General features: G+C 37.0%; 1 protein-coding gene across 1 annotated transcript in view; it reads right to left on the bottom strand.

Annotated features, from left to right (window-relative positions):
* The window catches only part of LOC115259341 (uncharacterized), a 37,467-nt gene extending 32,107 nt beyond the window's left edge, over positions 1-5,360 (bottom strand). Inside the window, exons 1-2 of the mRNA XM_062861216.1 lie at positions 5,002-5,360; positions 4,232-4,526 (exon numbers count right to left, since the gene is read on the bottom strand). Coding sequence (XP_062717200.1) covers positions 4,232-4,440 — 209 coding nt within the window. The 5' untranslated portion in view covers positions 4,441-4,526; positions 5,002-5,360. The remainder of the gene's footprint in view (positions 1-4,231; positions 4,527-5,001) is intronic.
* Positions 5,361-18,685: the final 13,325 nt, after the last annotated feature.

Raw genomic sequence — 18,685 nt, 5'->3', positions numbered from 1 at the left:
TGGTTGTGCACAATGGTGACCACTATTAATGATGACCGGTTTGGTGCCTACCAAATATTTTTTCGGTAAAAGCTTGTCATTTCGAGAAATTCGAGTTTAGTTGCTTTTTGCCATACAAAATAAAATGGATTTACTCTTGTTGATCAACTGTGGACACACGCCAAGCTGGTAGTCCATTGGAATGCCACGGATACATCCAAACAAGCGGAAAGGTTCATAAAACCCAGTGCATAAAAAGCCAGGTCCATATTGAATCTAAACAAAATAGTTCTCTACTGGTCTGATGACTGGCCACTGTCCGAGTAAATATCATCTAAGAAAGATTGGAAAAATCTAATGGATCTAATGTGGGCGCACACCCACAGTTGATCAGCAGGAGTAAATCAATTTGATGTTGTATGGTGAAAAGCATCTAAACTTGAATTACTTGAAATAGAAAGCTTTTACTGAAAAAATATTTGGTAGGCTTAATAGTAGTCACCATTGTGCACAACCACTACCAAATATTTTTTCGAATAATGTATTCCACTTCGATAAATTTGCCTTTAGATGCTATTCGCCATACAATATTTTTGCGGTTTACTTTTAGCGATTTTTCGCGCATAGAAGCTAGCGCCACATTGGTCGATGCGGAGAGTAGGAAAACAGCCGTTGTACAGGATTGTGTGACAGGATATTTGACTAGCACCAAATTAAATATGGGTCATACCACAATATTCCTAAATAATGAGCAGTGGTTAAAAGGCTCTACAGATTAGGGATGAAAAAATAGTTGCATTTTGTTTGCTCATACAGGCGTTATGCCAAAAATTGAGAATTTTCGATCTCCCTTCCCATGTGTTATATTAAAATTAAATATTGCTTGTTACACTTTTGCAAACCCCTTCCCCCCTATAATTGTGACGTACTTCATTGATCACCCCTATAATACCCTAGCGTTGGGTAGTTTTGAATCGATGTTCGCAACATCGATGTTTTTGTTTCGATTAATGTATTTTTTGAATCGATGTTGAGCCCCACGAAATCAACAGAATAGATTTTTTACATCCGATTTTCTTTCGATTCAAAACTATTAAATTTCTTTTTTTAGAATGCTCTGCAAATTTTTACCATAAACAATGTACTTAAAATCGAGGTAAAATGTACATAACATAGAAGCACATAAAATCGAGGGTCTATATAATCTTGGGTGCACTAAATCGAGGTATACCTGTATACAGTATGCGGCAGGAAAAAATGCGAAAGTGTTTTTCAACTTCAAACCTCATTTTCGTCCATTTGACGTTAACCAATCTATGGTTCAACGTACCATGATCTCTAATAGGCTAGTTTTCTGAAAAGTTAATTAAAAATTTTCCCATTTTGGTCACTAACCTTTACAGGGCAGCGCCTGAAGCTGAAGACAATCAGAAGTTTCAAACCGCAGAAAAGTACACAGGTCGCTAAATTTCGTATCTGATAAAACCAAACTTTTAATTTTCTCTACAATATCATAAAGTATATATATTTATTTCATCTAGTATATGAAAGTACATGGCTCTGGATCAGTGTGGTCTGGTTGTTCATCGAATTTAAGCTATTTTTTTACTGTTATAGTCATATTGTTCAATGACCATTGGGCGCGCAGTTTATTGATACTCGCTTATTAGGCTTACATTATCACATGTTAAACATCAAATATGTTCATTTTTATTTTGCAGTGCTAGAATATAGACATTGACTGATACACTGTCATGAAAAAATAATCATATATATCCCATTTTTAGCGTGTAAAAGTGCCTTGAACTTTTCGCATTTTTTCCTGCCGCACCCTGTATCTCAGGTTTCTTGGGCAATCCCTCCTAAGTCTAAGTGAATCATTCTCAGGATTCTGAAATTATCCTTCTTATGGTATACAAAGTTCCTTTCAGGGTTCTAGTGCATCATTTTCAGGATTCCAGGTGGGCCCATCTCAGGATTCCGAACATTTTTTTTGAGAATCTCTCTCAGGATTCTAGATGAATATTTCTTAATAATGTAGAAGAGCCCCTCTTAATATTCCTCTCGGAGTTCTGGGGCAATCTCTGGGGTTTCTAATGTGATGTCTTTCAATACTGCAGGAGAATTTCTCTCAGGATTCTAGTAGAATCTCTCTCAGGATTCTGGAAGAATCTGCCAGGGAGTTCTAGGGATATCCGTCTAAGCATTCTAGGAGAATCCCGAGGAAAAACTTCTCTCAGGATTCTGAGGCATTCCATCACAGGATTCAGGGAGAATCCATCTCGGGAATCTGAGGAAATCCCTCAGGGTTCTGGAAGAATTCCTCTGGCGAATCTGAGAGAATCCTTCTCAGAAAACTGGAGTATATCTCCTTGATAGAAATCAGGGAAACTTCCTATTGGAAGAGTTTTCCTCTCTTTTCTGGGATAAGGTCTCTCAGGATGTAATGTGATACTGAATTAAATGCTTTAGCTGTTTTCCTACGCTCCGCATCGACCAATGTGACGCTAGCTTCTATGCACGAAAAATCGCTAAAAGTAAATCACAAACATATTGTACGGCGAATAGCATCTCAAGGTGTATTTCTCGAAGTGGAACACATTATTCGAAACAATATTTGGTAGCGGTTGTGCTCAATAATAACCGGTTTGATGCCTACCAAATATTTTTTCGGTAAAAGCTTCGCATTTCGAGGAATTTGAGTTTGAATGCTTTTCGCCATACAAAACAAAATTATTTTACTCCTGCTGACCAACATTGAACGCATTTCCTGTGGGTAATCCATTTTCAGCATTTTGAAGGAATTTCTCACAGAATTTTAGAGGAATCCTCAGAATTATGAAAAGCACCTTTAAAAATTCTCAGTAGTATTATTTGGGAATACCTATCAGAATTATAGGGAATCTCTGGATTATAAGGGAATCAATTTCAGGATTTTATTCCCTACCAAGGATGAAATCCCTTACAGGATTCTAAGAAATGTCTGGACCTTCAGTTAGGACCCCACTTAGAATTCTGAAATCTTTCTCAGTATTCTCAGAAACTCCTCTCAGACTTCGTGACGAATCATACTCAGCATTCTCGGAGTTGTGGCGAAATTCCTCTCAGGATTCTGGGGGAATTTCACCTAGGATCACTAGAATCCTTCTCGGGATTCTACATAAGATCCTTTTAAGATTGCGGGTAGATTATCATTAAGTGTTCTGCGGGTACTTTTCCCCTGGTTATCTGAAAATTTGGCTTTCTAGTGTAATCCCCGTCAAGAGTCTAGGGAAATTTCGCTGAAGATTCTGAGGAATTTGTCTTATGATTCTTGAGAAATCCTTGGGATTCTGGGGCTGTATTTTTCAAGATTCTAAGGCACTTTCTTTCAGAATTATTAAAATTATTAAAAAATTTCTCACGAGATTTTGGGCAGAATTCTTTTACATTTGACTAAAAGTCATTTTTGCCAGTGCTAAATAGAAACTTTCTTGAATACTTGTTAAACGCTTTTTACAACAGACTATCAAGTTGGTACCAAACACTACGCTATTCTCCAAATTTGTGTGAACAAAACTCGAACATAGATTGTACGTGAAAATAATTCAAATGTTATTCAACATTATGCTGAATTAATTCGTCATAATGATGCCTGTTTAATGAGAGATTGTTAGTTGGGTGACGATCTTTTAGGGTCTTCAAGCAGAAAATACCGACCAGCACATTTATAAGCTTATCTTTTTTATGCACAGAGTCAAGAAAAGAGAAATTAGAGAGAGATATAGAAAAAACAGCGAGAGAAGACGTGTGAAATTCCACACATATTTTCGATAATCTGAATGATAAGCATTTAATCAGCCGTAAATTGGCCCAAAACCTGCATTTAAGCAACATTTAAGGCGCATATCAGCTTATAAAATGAGTCAATTCTTTCTCTTCTCATATTAGGCCGGAACAAATCTCATTTTCTTCTTTTGTCACTTTGCTCGTTGACTCGTCAAGGGGGCGGGGGATAATAAATAGTAAATGTATTTGATGAAAATTTACCCAAACAATTAGGCGTAATCGTTAAACTCATCGTATTTGTTAAGACATTTCCTCGGCGACTCTAATTTCTCCTTAGAATTTTTAAAATTTTTGAATAATTTATTTCCCTTCAAAATGTCGAATTCGGTCCAAAATTTTCCGAAGGGAGGCGGGGGGGTCGGGGTGACATAAGAGAAAATCGAAATTTGTGTCAGCCTTATGAGGCTTATTATATTATACTAACCTTGCCATCAAAATGATCCGATGAGCAAAGATCCTTTCCTCGCCAGTCCCAAGAATGAACACCACATCCGCTGTATCTTGATCCTCCGATAGTTTCTGCAAATCATCCAACAGCTGTGGCAATCCAGCCAGCACCTTGTCACAGATAACAGACTGCGCACGGCTTCCCATCTTCTCGGAGTCACTGTGATAGCTGATTTCGTATTTCATTCAACCGAAATTCCTTACCGTTGGTAGTCTCAAAATAATTCTCAATGGAGCTTTACTCTCACCGACCGCCGCTTTGGAACGTTCACCTGATTTCGTAGACGCGTAAACAAAATGAGTAAACAACTAAGCACGTTCTTGTGCCCGCTAAGGAGCGATCACGTTTTTATGTTTTGATCGGCGTCTCGGCTTCTTACGCAATACGCAGACTACAGGCCGCTAGACCAAAGCATAAACAAAACACGTGCGATAGGAACCACCACCATCACTTGGAACAACCGCGACGATCCTTTGAGCTTATGTTTGTGCAACAGGTAACCGAACTCTTTTGCACCTCACTCACACCAACCGACAGCATAAGCCAACAAAAATAATGATCCTCAAATCAGTGAAACCGATCACTTGTTGGGTCAAGAAAAAATCTCATAAAACGATCTGATTTGGAAAAATCACAGGGAGTCTTTACTAATTAGCTGCTATGGGTAGCCCAAAGATCACTTGAACACTAACTTTAGCGCATTCCGTTACAAAATTGCGGAGATTTGAGCTGATAAAGCAACGAACCTGGTCAACTTATGAACAACTGAAGACACTAACCGACCGACTGAGTACGTACCGGCAGCCAACCAGATAGCCAGCAGCAGTAGCTCGATCAACTTTCATCGTCTTCTCTTTGGGATTCCAGACGGACGATCGTTTATTTGGCCCGGTAAGACTTGGGTTGAGAGATCTCGTCTGTTGCTGTTGGGGTCTCTCTCTCTTTTCTGTTTTATGTTTTGATCGTTTGTTCAATACGGTTTGGTGTCTGGTTTATATGTGGTTTTACGTTGAAGTGGTCTATATTTTATTAGATTTGGTAGGTTACTCTATTGCAATCCGTTTCATTCGAATGTTTATGGAGATGGTGTGCATGGATTTAAAGAAAACGAATCACAGGTATGACCAGATGAAGAACTCGAACATACTCAGTTGAGGCTACCAAATTCGGGGTTTTTCACACTTTTCCTTTTTTTGTCAGTTAGAAAAAAAAAATACATTTTCAGCTTTGACAGAGCCACTTAATCGACTGATCAATTTCACCCCGAAGGCAGAATCAGTGATATTTTAATAACATTAATTATTTCACTAAAAATATTGCAGTAAAAATCCAACCTTGTTGATTTTTACATGTACTTATTTTTTATTTTACTTATTTTTGGCATCGTACTTATTTTTAAACAAGTTGTTACCGTTAGCAATATCAGTAAGTATTCTAAAATAAGACCGAAAAGTGATTAAGTTCACCTGAAATTACGGTACACAGGAGTTAATCCTTCTTCTTCTTTATGGCTCGACGTCCCCACTGGGACTTGGCCTGCCTCGCTTCAACTTAGTGTTCTTCGAGCACTTGAACAGTTATTAATTGAAGGGCTTTCTTTGCCTGCCATTGCATTTGTATATTGTGAGGCAAGTTCACAAATACAATACCGAACCGAACCCGCCGTCTATGGATTGGCGATCCATAACCTTAACCACTAAGCTAACTGGAGACCCCCAGGAGTTAACCCTTCTAAAATACATTTAAGGTGGTGTCCGGCCATTTGGCCGAATGCCGTTTGACCGAACGCCGTTTGGCCGAACGCCATTTGTCCGAATGCCATCTGGCCGAAAGAAGTAGTTTTTGACATTCTTACTACCTGATGATCATATCAGAAATATTTCGTTCTTTAAATCACAGGCTATTCTTTCTAGTTTAGACATTCAGAGATTAGTTGGCATTGAAACTGCCTATATTTTATCACAATTTTTTCCTTCATTGACTCATAGGCTGTTCTTTCAAGTTATACTGAGGCTGGGAACAGTGGTATGGTCACTTTAGTACATCATTCATTTTTCGACCAAACGGCATTCGACCAAATGGCATTCGGCCAAATGACCCGGAACCATTTAGGATATACGACATTTTGGGGCTTGATTTGCTATTACATAAATACTAATAATGTTCAGAATTAAGATTTTTACTCCTGATATTCATAAAAACAATACATTCATTTATTCTACAGCTCATGGCTCCAACCCTATCGAACGTACGAGTTCCAATGAATTAACTACATCGGCTGTTTTCCTACTCTCCGCATCGACCAATGTGGCGCTAGCTTCTATGCGCGAAAAATCGCTAAAAGTAAATCGCAAAAATATTGTATGGCGAATACAATCTAAAGGCAAATTTCTCGAAGTGGAACACATTATTCGAAAAAATATTTGGTAGTGGTTGTGCACAATGGTGACCACTATTAAGGCTACCAAATATTTTTTCGGGAAAAGCTTTCTATTTCAAGTAATTCGAGTTTAGATGCATTTCGCCATACAAAATTAAATTAATTTACTCCTGCTGATCAACTGTGGCTGCGCGCAAAGCGGGTAGTCCATTGTCCGAACGCCCTTCATCTGCAGGGGCTTCCCTCATCAAATGGCATTGTTTATCGAATAAAACGTGTGGATTCGATGAACGATGAAAACGAAGAAAATATAATCACGCCACCCTAAATCAAATATCAATCAACATCGGTATGTTTGGTTTGCTGATATATCGAGTGGATATTTCTGCTTCCATTCGATATGTATCATGAAAGCTGCAGTTATTTGTGCCTGTGGGCATCATTCTTTTCTAAGAAAGGAATCGAATATGATTGATCAGAAATCATACTCATTCTTATTCTGAATCAAGCAGTGAACAATGGCAGGCAATGAGGGAAAATATAATTAATTTTGGGTTGACGCTCATTCCTGTACCGATCTGTGTGAACCTTATCTATAGAATCCCAATGAAAGCCAATCTTCACAAATTTGCAGCATTCTGTAGTGACAGATCTCAAATGGAGTTAAACGTCAAATGGTCAGTCAAATGGGGTACAAGATTGAAATTGACTTCATCATATGCGCTAATATCCGTCATATCAGATGGAAAACAGTCAATACCATTGCTAATGACTCATTAGATGGATGGAAAAAGATGTAGACTATCGAATAGTTATACAAAATTTCACGTTTCAATTTCACTTTTTTATCGTTTTGTAAGTATAAGACGAAGGCAACCGCACAAAAGCATAGCAGTTAGCAGTTAGTTAGTGTTTTGGAACCATATATTCTTCCAAGAAGTTACATTGGAATTCCGGAAGTCCTTCTTCTAGAATTTCTTTAAACATTCTTCCGTAGTTTCTTTCAGGAGATCGTCCAAATTGTGATTTCAACAGAAGTTAAGTATTTCTCCATAGATTCTTTAAGGATTTCTCAAATATTCCCTAACATAATTCTTTTAGAGATTTATCGAAAAAAATATCTAAGCATTTCCTCAAGCATTTATCGTTAATCTTGGCGTTCTTTTGAAGATTTCTTCATTTTTTTTTCCAAGGATTCCGAAAATGATTGCAACGCTTTTATTTGAAAAAAATCTGTAAAGAATCTTCAAGGAGTTTCTCTCAGGTTTTAATAAAAGATTTATTCTAGAATTCCTCCAGGAATTTGCTAAAGTGTCCATTGGATAACAATTAGAAAAACATTCTCCAAAGATTTCTACAGAAGTTCCACCAAGAAAATTCTCAGAGGAACTTCTGTTCTTTAAGAATCCTTTTGAAAAATCCTTCTGGAATTCCTCCAACGAATTCATTAATATTCATGCACACTAGGAGTTTTCCCAAGGATTCCTTCAGGAATCTTTGCTAGCATTCCTCTGGAATCTCCTTTGAGAATTTCGATTTTTTGTGAGACTCCATAATTTTTGCGATTTTTTAAAAGACTCCATCAAAACTCTTTCGAGAAACCTTTATTGATTGATTGATTTGTCTTTATAGAGACTTTCAGCCCTTGGCTGGTTCGTCTCTACGCGAGAAACCTTTAGAAAAATCATGCTAAGTTTCCATAAAGCATCTCAGTCAAGAATTTTTCCAGGATGTATTAATGATTCCTCTAGAAATTTCTCCAAAAAATCGGTAAAAAATTGACTGAGAATTCCTGGTAGGGTCAACATTCTCTTAGTAATCTTACAATCCCAAACTCATCCTATTCGAAAACAAAGCGATTATGACACCGATTGATTACGCAGCTTTTGTTATTGTTCGTGCCTCCTAAGACTGTTTGCCACTTTCTGCAGGAATTCTAGAATGCCTATCTATCCCTTAAGTGATTAATGCAAAGCTCAGATTTCATAGAGGATATCCATCGGGAATTCTTCAGGAATCGCTTCAAGAATCCTTACGAGATTTTTTCCAAAGAATTATTAATTATTTATTCAAAAAAAGTCCTTTAAAAATTATCAAAAGATTACACAAGTTTACAAAATAAAACGAAAGTCGTGAACTTCTATCAAAATTTATGAGGCATAATTACGTGCTGATTTCAAAATCGTGCTTCAAAAAATTTTAAGTAGAACAGTTTTTGAGTTGAATTAAAACGAGTTCTACAGTTTTTAAAAAATATAGAATTTACTAAAATTCAAATTTTTGCGTTACAGTCGACCAAATTTCAATCTTATTGCGTTAATAAAAAGCTGACTATTATATATTCCGATCATCTGAACACATTATTGGTGTCAGTTTAATGGAAGTCGAGATATTGGTAGGTGTATTGGACGATCTCCTTAAATTTTGACGAAATTTTCAAAAAATAATGAAGATTCGCATTTTTTTTCCATTATAAAAACACAATTGAAATAGTAGTTAACGCAACAAGGTGCAGAATGAAGAGTTTTACAGCACGAGTCGTACATTTATCCAACGACGCTTGCCGAGTTGGATAATTACGACGAGTGCTGTAAAATCGAGCTCTGTACCGAGTTGCGTACAACGTTTTTTTTGTAATTTCATAAATTACCGCTTGAGGATAATTTTTAACAAAACCTTTTCATCAAACTGCACACTGATGTTCATAGCAATGTATGAGAAAGTCTGATCATAGCAGGTTATATTGTGAAGTTGTCACAACTTTTCAAAACTGTGTCCAGAAAGCATCAAGAAGTAGATCAAAACTAAAAACAGTGCTGTAATGGTTCATTACGCAACGCAAATCAGTGCTGTAATGAACCATTACAGCACTGCTCATTTGGTGTAGGAAAGTAGGCCATTTTCTGGCACATTTGCGTGAGGTAAAACAGCCAATTACGATGAGAAATTGCAAAAAATTCTTTCCCAACGTACATTTGAAACAGTAGATGTTAGCCAGTTACAGTAAAAATTTCAGCTTAATCGGAGCATTGGTTACAGAAATAGAGATGTATGAAGGGAGCAACTTTGCTTAAAATTAGAACAAAAATCAATTTCAATTTGCCTTGTATGGAAAGTCGAAAAATTTTCCGCTCTACTGTTATTTTTTTCCTTCACGTTTTCGAACTCAGGGCTTTTACACTAAAAATGATCACCAGCTTACCGAGTTCAAAAATGCTGTAAACTAGTGTTATTTAAGAATTTCTATAAGGATCCTGTTAAAAATTCCTTCTTGTTTATTTTTTTAAATATTTTTTTCAACGATTCTACCGATTCTAGAAATTGCTCCTAAACTTTCTTCAGGAATTTTCGAAAGATTTAATTAGTAATTCATTAAATAAATGGTCTTGCGATTTCTCCAAAGAATTCACAATTTATTCAATTATTCCCATACAATTTCCTAAATTTATTTCATGCCTAAACTATTTTTCCCAGGTATTTTAAAAATAATTTTGTACAAGAAATCTTTCGGGAGCAAGGATTTCTTCATGTATTTATATAATTACTCCTGCAAGATTTTTTTCGAAGATTCTTTCACTAGTTTCTCCAAGAAATTCTATAGGAATTCTTCCAAAGGATGCTTTGAATGTTTTGCAAGAAATGCTAAAGAAATTTCTCCAAAAAGCCACTCAAGGATTCAGCAACTGCTTCTTTAGAAATTCAAATAAACAAATATAAGAAATCTTTCAAGAATTCTCACAGAAGTTCCTCCAAGAAATTCTATTGAAATATCTTTAAACATTTTTAGGAATTGCTTTATGATTTTTTTTTAGGAAATTGTTTGTGAACTTATCTGGTAATCATTTTATTTTTATGGAAATTCTTTGGGTATTTCCTTTGAGATTTTCTTCGTTGAAAATTCTTCTTTTCTTCTTTTTTTCGAAATTCACAAGAGTATATCGCATATAACTTCAAAAATTACAACCAACGGAGTTCCGTAAGGAATTACCAAAATATATTTCCAGAGGAATCACTAAAAGAATTTTCTGAGGAATAACCGAAGAAGTTTTCAAAAAATTGCCACTCAAAAGTACACACAAATTGACTAAGCAATTTTCAAAGTACCTGTCGAATGAATTGAAAAGGAACTATTGAAAGAATTGCCAAAGATAATTGTCAGGTATATCAGCAAAGAAACGGCCGATGAAACTTTCAACAATACTTATCCCGTAGGAGTTTTATTATTATTATTATTATCTTTATTAACGAGATTTTCAGCCCAGGGCTGGTTCATCTCGGTAAAAATAGTAATTGTTTGACGTAGTCTAGTACAGAGTGTTGATGTTACAAAGATGAGTTTACAATAATACTGTCAGATTTTTTGGGTTATTCGTAGTTGATTTTCATGTTATCCTGCTCGTTATCCGGGATCCTTGCCATGGTCGTTGATAGATGCTGAGAAGAGGTATTCCAGGTATCCGTTTCGTTTTCCGTTGTAGTGCCAAATGTCAGTTACCCAATTTTTTTATTATTTTTTTTTATTTATTTATTTATTTTTTTTTATGCCGTAGTGCATGCCCCATGCCGGGGTGCACCCGACATAGTTGCGTAGGGAGCTATTAAAGAGATAGTAAAAAGGAATCAAATTAGTGCAAATAAACCTGAATCTTTAAGGAAACCGATAAGAGCAGCTTCACTTGCCTCATCGTTTTGGAGCACATCGGTTATGCAGCCCAGTTTATAGAATCTCCTGAGGTTCTCAAAAATAGCACACTCGCAAAGGATGTGCTCTACTGTATTACGAGCGTTGCAGGTCTCGCACGTTTGCCCGTAGGAGTTCCCTGATAAATATTCAAAGTAATTGCATAAAGATGTAGATGTAGATGTAGATATTTTCAAAAACAATTTCCTTAATCAATTCCGAGAAATTTACAAAAGAGTTACCGAATTAAATTCCGAAGGAATCGCCGAAACAGTTTTCGAAAACATTCTTCAAAAGAAAAACAAAAATAATCGCCAAATTAATTTCCAAAGTTAATGCCAAATGAATAAACCAATTAATTCCCGTAGGAATTGTCAAAGAAGTTTCCAGAAGAGTGTAGAAGTTATTTCCACAGTAATTAGCAGTGGATTTTTCAAACGGTTAGTCAGAAAAGGCGAAAAGTTGCAGACAAAATTTCTGAAGAAAGAATTTTTATAGTAATAATGTCATTGCAGAAGCATTTCCGAGAATTGATTAAGAAGTTTCCAAAGGAATTGCTTATCAATTTCTCAAAAGAATTGCTGCAGAAAGTTTCAATGAGACTTCTAACGGAGATTAAAAAAACTAGATTTTTTTTACCAAATGGAATAGCGAGATCAGTTTTTGACATAAAAGCTGAGACAGTTTTCAAAAGAATTGTCAAAGATTTTTTTTTAAATAATGTAGAATGAGTTCAGAAAAAAAATACTTATAAAGGTATTTTTGAAGGAAAATTTTAGAGTAATTGCTGAAGGGATTTCTAAATATTTCTTTAAGATATTCCTTAACGAAATGCTGCACGAATTTCCAAAGTAATTACTGGAAAAGATCCAAAAGAAATTTTCGATGAAATAGTTCAAAAATTGTAAAAAAATGTAAAAATTTCTCCAAGAATTCTCACAGAAATTGTTCCAAGAATTTCAACTGGGATTCTTTCAATGAATCCTTTAGGTATTCTACTCCAAGAATTCTTTCTTGGATATCTTTAACGATTAATTTAGCATTTACTTCTAGGTTTTCTTAAAAGATTTCCTTCGAAACTTACTACAGCGATTGCTTCAGAAACTTCTTCAACTGAACGAATTTCTTCAATAATATATATCCCCAAGAATTCCATAAAAAATCTTTAAAATTCCCACAAACGATTCCTTTAGGGCTACCCCAAATAATCACTTTAGAAATTTTCCAGAGGAATCAATTGAGATTTTCATCAAGATTTTTTTTAGAAATTTCTTCTAGAATTCCATTTGCAATACCTCAAACGATTTTTCTTGGAGTCATTTAGTCCTTTAGTTATACCTGCATGGATTTGTTCAGAAATTCCTCCAATAATTGCTGTAGGAAATCGTCCAAAGATTCCTTTGGCGATTTTTTCAAGTTCTCTTTCAGAATTCGTTAAAGAATCCGTTAAGAAACTCCAGTGAAGATTTAATCTTTTTCTCCAAGGATTTTTTCAACCTACGTGACAAAGATTCGTTCAGGGATTTCTCAAAGTTTTCCGTCAGATATTTTTACAAGGATGAAGACATTCATCCCCAAAGGGTTCCTGCAGAAATTTCATCAGGGGGTCCTACAGAAATTCCCCCAAGGCCTCCTGCAGAAAGTCCTCCAAGGAAATATATAAAAATTCTTTTGAAGATTATTTTTCAATTTGCTCCAAAGAATTTCAGAGGAATTCTTTGGGGCTTCCGCCATTGATTTTTTGAGAGATAATCTAGGTATTTAATCATAAGTTCTTCTTTTTTTAATTTTTATTTATGTGTATTTCAACTTAAATGCTAATTCTACACTCAACCATAAGTTCTTCTAAAAATCCGCTTGCTTTCAAAGTTTCTTCAGGAATCCTTTACGTAAATCTTCAACATAATCCTAGTACTTCTAGTACTACTTCATAGTACCGTAGTAATCCTTCAAGAATGTCATCAGATACCTCTAAAATCATGATTCATTCCGAATACATCTTGGAATTCATCTAGACGATTCTTCAAAGATTCCTTTGAAAATTCCTCCAAAAATTCCTGCAAACATTTCTCCGAAATTTCTTAGGAAAATCTCCCAAGGACCCATTCAGGCATGCCTCCAAACATGATCTCAAAAATTCATTGAATATATTTTCTATGAGGAACACCCACAAGATATCTTTCTGGAGAAATTTCAAAAGGAATCCTTGGAGAAATTCCTTAAGGTTAATCTAATGGATTCCTTGATAGACTTCATGAAACAATCCTTGAAGGACTTTATGAAGGAATCTGAAGAAGTATTTTTTTTTTTAAAGAAGACGCAGACACCGTCTTCAGCCAGAGGCTGTACAGACTGAATTAAACTTAACATTAGACAAGGGACACACGGAGCATGCACCAGTGGATACGGAGAAGAAACTATTCTAACGGAAAGTTTCATCGCCCGGAGCGGAAATCGAACCCTCACCCCATAGCATGGTGCGATTAGAAGCTTGGTGACCCTAACCGCACGGCTACGAGGCTCCATTTCTGGACGAAAGCTTGTAGAAATGCCTAAAAAATCCATGAAGCAGTTCCTGAAGGATTTCTTGAAAAGCTCCTGAAGAAAAGCTTGCAGGAGTTCCTGAATGATATTCCTGAATCAATGCTTAGAAGAATTTCTGAAGCAATCCCTGAAAAAAGTTCTGAAGTCAATCTTAGAGGAATTTTTGTAGATCTCTTTTAAGTAACTGTTAGATAAATTATAAAGGATATTCCCGAAGGCAAGGTAAGTATTTACCTTGCCTGAAGCAATTCCCGCAGAAACCCTTCAAGGAATACTTGGAAAGAAATACTTGATGAAATAGTTGGAATACGTTGATTGCACTTATTTTTTATACGGGAGCAAACATAATCGACAAACTATTGTGATTACGGTTTTGACGTGACATGTGTTCAGATCTTAATTTTCATAAATGAGGCCCCTGAATTTTCTTAAGCTATGTTAACAGCTATGTTTGGTCCTGTGGTTAGGAAATGAGGAACGTTTTCATAATGTTCATGAATTTTACTTCCATATCAGTACTCGATTTGTTAAAATTCAATTGTGATTTCTAGCACATTTTTTTGTATTTTGGGGCCTCTACACACCGATCAGCAGATCTGCAAGTATTGAACTTATACTTCGTGGTCTTCTTCGGTTGCTGTTATGTGCCTTCGCGGTGGCCGATCGATCAGTTCTCGCAGATGCTGGACTGTATGGCAACTGTGCAAACAGGGTGAAGGACGGTGGCAACAGCGGGTGTCTTGAATGGCTGGGTCGTGGAATGGGAAGCCGTTTCACGATCCAGTGGGGTCAGATCCTGCTAAAGGCACTGTCCGTGCTATATGACATCTATAGATGTCGATTTGGCAAATTTCGGTACAAAAAGTACTTTTAGTCGGATCGGAGTCCAATATCGACGTTACTTTTTGTAGTCCTGGTCTAACAAGTAGTTTGAACCGGAGGGTAGACGATGACTACACTCACAGCAATCACTTGGCCATTCGCTATAGTATCGACTACATACAACAACAGCAGGCAGCTAGTAGAGGCTAGGCCAAGATCAAGCGAAACCTACTCGGTTGTAATAGGGGACGAGCTGGTTGCGGTGTTCTCGCGTGCGTGCGTGCGTACTATGAACAGCCTCCAGAGAAGTTGGGGAGGATCATCGAGGGACTCTATCTGCGTGATGATTAGCGTTGGGCAATTTTTAATCGATGTTTTTGTTTCGATTAATCGATTTTTTGAATCGATGTTAAAGCCCCACAAAATTGACCGAATCGATTTTTTGCATTTGGTTTTTCATTCGATTCAAAAATAATAAAATTTTCATTTTTCTTCAGAATGCATTGTCTCAACCTCAACGTTATCGGGCGCCCGATATGTGAATATGAAAACAGGCATTGCAGTTTTGAGGAATCAAAATTACTGTTTTAGATTTGTTTCTTATTTCGTAAACTATGTGAGTATGAGTAATTCCTCCAAGATTTTTTTCCATAGCTTGCTGCAATGATTCCATCTTGTATTCCTCCAGAGATTCCTTTAAGAATTCATATAGGGGTTCCACCAGACATTTCTTCAGAAATTTGTCCTGGGATATTTTTGAAGGTTCCTCCAGTAATTGTTCCAGTGTTTTTTTCGAGGTTTCCTTCAGGAATTTCTTCAGAGATCCTTTATGGTATTTCTGCAGATATTCCTTCAGAGATTTCTTCAAGGATTTCTACATATATTTCTTCCAGAATTCCGCAGGGAATTGATCCAATAATTCCATTTGGAATTATTCAAAGTATTTCGGCAAGAATGAAATTCTTTCTGAAAATTTCACTAGAGGTTATTCAAAAATTAATCCAGGAATTCTCGGATACTTTTTCAAAACGACGTATAATGCACGCAAATCCTATGTTGATACGTCGTTTTGAATAAGTATCCGAGAATTTCTTTAAAAAAAACATAAGGAGTCCATTCAAGTATTCCTTCAATAATACGTCCAAAAATTAATGCAAAAATGAATTTCTTCAAATTTTTATCCCGGAATTCCTACATAAACTCTTTCGGGAATTCGCTAAGAAAGCTTTCGTAAAATTCGCTAAGGAATACCGCATAGGATTGCTTCCGGGATTCATGATGGGGTTTCTTCACAAATTTCTCCAAGAATACTCCAGGGATTACCCACGGAATTCCTTCTGTGATTCTTTCGGGAACAACTTCAAGGATTATTTTGAAAATGCCCCCGAGAATTCATCCTGGGATTCCTCCTGGAATTTCCGGAATTATTCCAGAAACTCCTCCACTAACCGTTTAGAGATTTCCTTAGGAATTTCTCGTGGGATTGATTTCAAGCTTCCTCCTGGGATTGCTCTAAAAGTTCCTCTGCGTACTTTTTTTTTAGAATTCCTTCAGGATTTTCTCTGGAATTTCAGCAATTTCTTCAGTTCTTCCTTGGATTTCTACAGAAACTCCTCCTTGAATTCCCTAAGAAATTGATCCCTGATTTTTTTTCAGGAATTTTTTATGGGATTTATCCAGAAATTCCCACCGAATTCGTCTGGGAATTCCTACATGGATTCCTCTAAAAAATCTCACAGGGATTCGTCCGGGAATTCCTCTAGCAATTTCTCTGGAAATTTCTCTAGGAATTTCTCCAGAGATACTTATAGGTAGTCATCTTGAGATATCTCAAGAAATTCTTCTAGAGATTTCTCCAGGATTTGTTCCTCAAAGCGCTCCAGTAGTTCTTTAAGGAAATCCTCCAGGAATCCCACCAAAGACTTTTCTAAGGATTGCTCTAGGGATTCACCATGGAATGTATGCAGGGATTCCACCATGAATTCCTCCAGTGATTTCCCAAGGAATTTCTCTACAGAATCCTCCTGCAATGCATACAGGCATGTCTCCAGGAATTTCTCCAAGGGTATATCAAGGCATTCCGTCACGAATTCCTCTTGGGATTGCCCTAAGCCTCCAGGTATTCCTTTAGGAAACTTCCACGATATCTACGGCAATTTCTCCGAAAAATTCTCAAGGGATTCCTCAAGAAACTCCCTCAGGAATTCCTCCCGGAAGTTATCCACGAATTATTCCAAGAATTTCTTCAGCGATTCCTGCATCAATTCCTTCTTCGATTCTTCTAGGAATTCCTTTAAGGATTTCTTCAGGTATCCTCCAGGGATTCCTTCAGAAATACCCCCAGGAATTCCTCCCGGAATTCATCCAGGAATTATTCCTGGTGATCCCTGAGGTATTCCTCTAGGATTTCTTCCAGGCATTTCTCCAGGGACTCCTTCGGGAATTTCACCAAGAATTTCTCCAGGGATTACCCCAGGTATTTTTTCAGGAATTCCTCCAAGAATTTCTCAAGGAACTCCTGCATGGATTCTTTCAGAAATTCTTTCAGGGATTAATTCAGGAGTTCCTCTAAGACTTTTTCCAGGGATTCCTCAGAGATTTCTTCCAGGGTTTCCTCCAGGAATTCCTCTGGGAACTCCTCTAGGAATTTCTTCAGAAATTTCTCCAGGGACTCCTCTTAGGATTCTTCCACAGATTCCTCCAGGAATTTCTCCGATGATTCCTCCAGAAATAGCTCTCGGGGAATTCCTCTAGGAATTTCTTCAGAAATTTCTCCAGGAATTCCTCCCAGAATTCCTCTAGAGATTTCTCCAGGGACACATTCAGGGATTCCTGCAAGAATCCCGCTAGGGATTTCTCAAGGAGCTCCACTTGGGATTCCGCAAGGAATTTGTCCAGAAAATCCTCAAAGGAATTCCTCCTGAGGTTCCTCTATTAATTGATTCAGGGATTCCTCCAGCGATTTTTCAGAAATGTTCTCCAGGAGTTTCAGAAATTTCTCTAAAGATTTATCCAGGAATTCCTCAAGATGGTTCTTCTCCAGGGATTTCTCTTAGATTTGCTCTAGGGAATCCTCCAGGAATTTCGTCAGGAATTCTTCCACAGGTTCATCCAGGAATTTCTCCAGAGACGGCTCGATGTACAATCTCAATTTTTGATATTAAATTTATTTAGACAAATAAATCATCCCAACTTGTACTCCAAACTGCAAACAGATCATTTTGTTTTTTTTTTGCAACATTTTATAATATCGAATCGATGTGAAAACATCTATTCAAAGCATTCGATTGAATCGGTGAATCGATTCTGCTGATCCGATTCGAATCGATTCTCAAAAATCTATGTCTTAGCCAAACTTGCCCAATGCCAGTTATGATCCGGCAGTGAATGTTTTTGGCTGGAATGCCGTTTCATCGGCTAAAACTCATAACGTCTTGGAATTACAGATGAGCAGGCGCGTAGGCTCAAAGAGTGGCAAGATCAGTCGCAATCAAGGTCGCAATGAAATTGGCCATCCAATCGAACAGTTCAATGCGCGGAAGACTTCCTTGTATGTCGTCATCGTGGTGGCAGCCTACTAAGTCGGATCCAATCCCGTTGCATGGTATGGGGTCTCGGGAAGCGATTGACCCACGATCGGGTCCATGGGAGAAGGATGCTTCTTATTGCGTAAATTTAACGGAGAAAATTGTAGCTTACCAAGGACCCAAGTAAAATATTAATGGGTGTTGAAATTAAATACTCATATAAAGAACATACTTTACAGTAGAATAAAGGATATTTTCTCAATAAATAAGAACCCATTAAACCCTTCGCCGTACAACTAATCAATAATTATACTTATATTTGCATCTTTCACTTTTCCGCTCTCTGCATGACCAACCCGTGGATAAAACTAACTTTTGCATAATCATATCCATCGTGCATTGACACTGCAGTGCTCTGTAGCCCCGGCTGATATGTAAGTACGCTGCTAAAGTGATATCCGGTTCGACTATTATAC

The sequence above is a fragment of the Aedes albopictus genome, chromosome 3, assembly GCF_035046485.1.
Source record: "Aedes albopictus strain Foshan chromosome 3, AalbF5, whole genome shotgun sequence".
NCBI lineage: Eukaryota > Metazoa > Arthropoda > Insecta > Diptera > Culicidae > Aedes > Aedes albopictus.
This window is presented reverse-complemented; position numbering and strand designations above follow the sequence as displayed.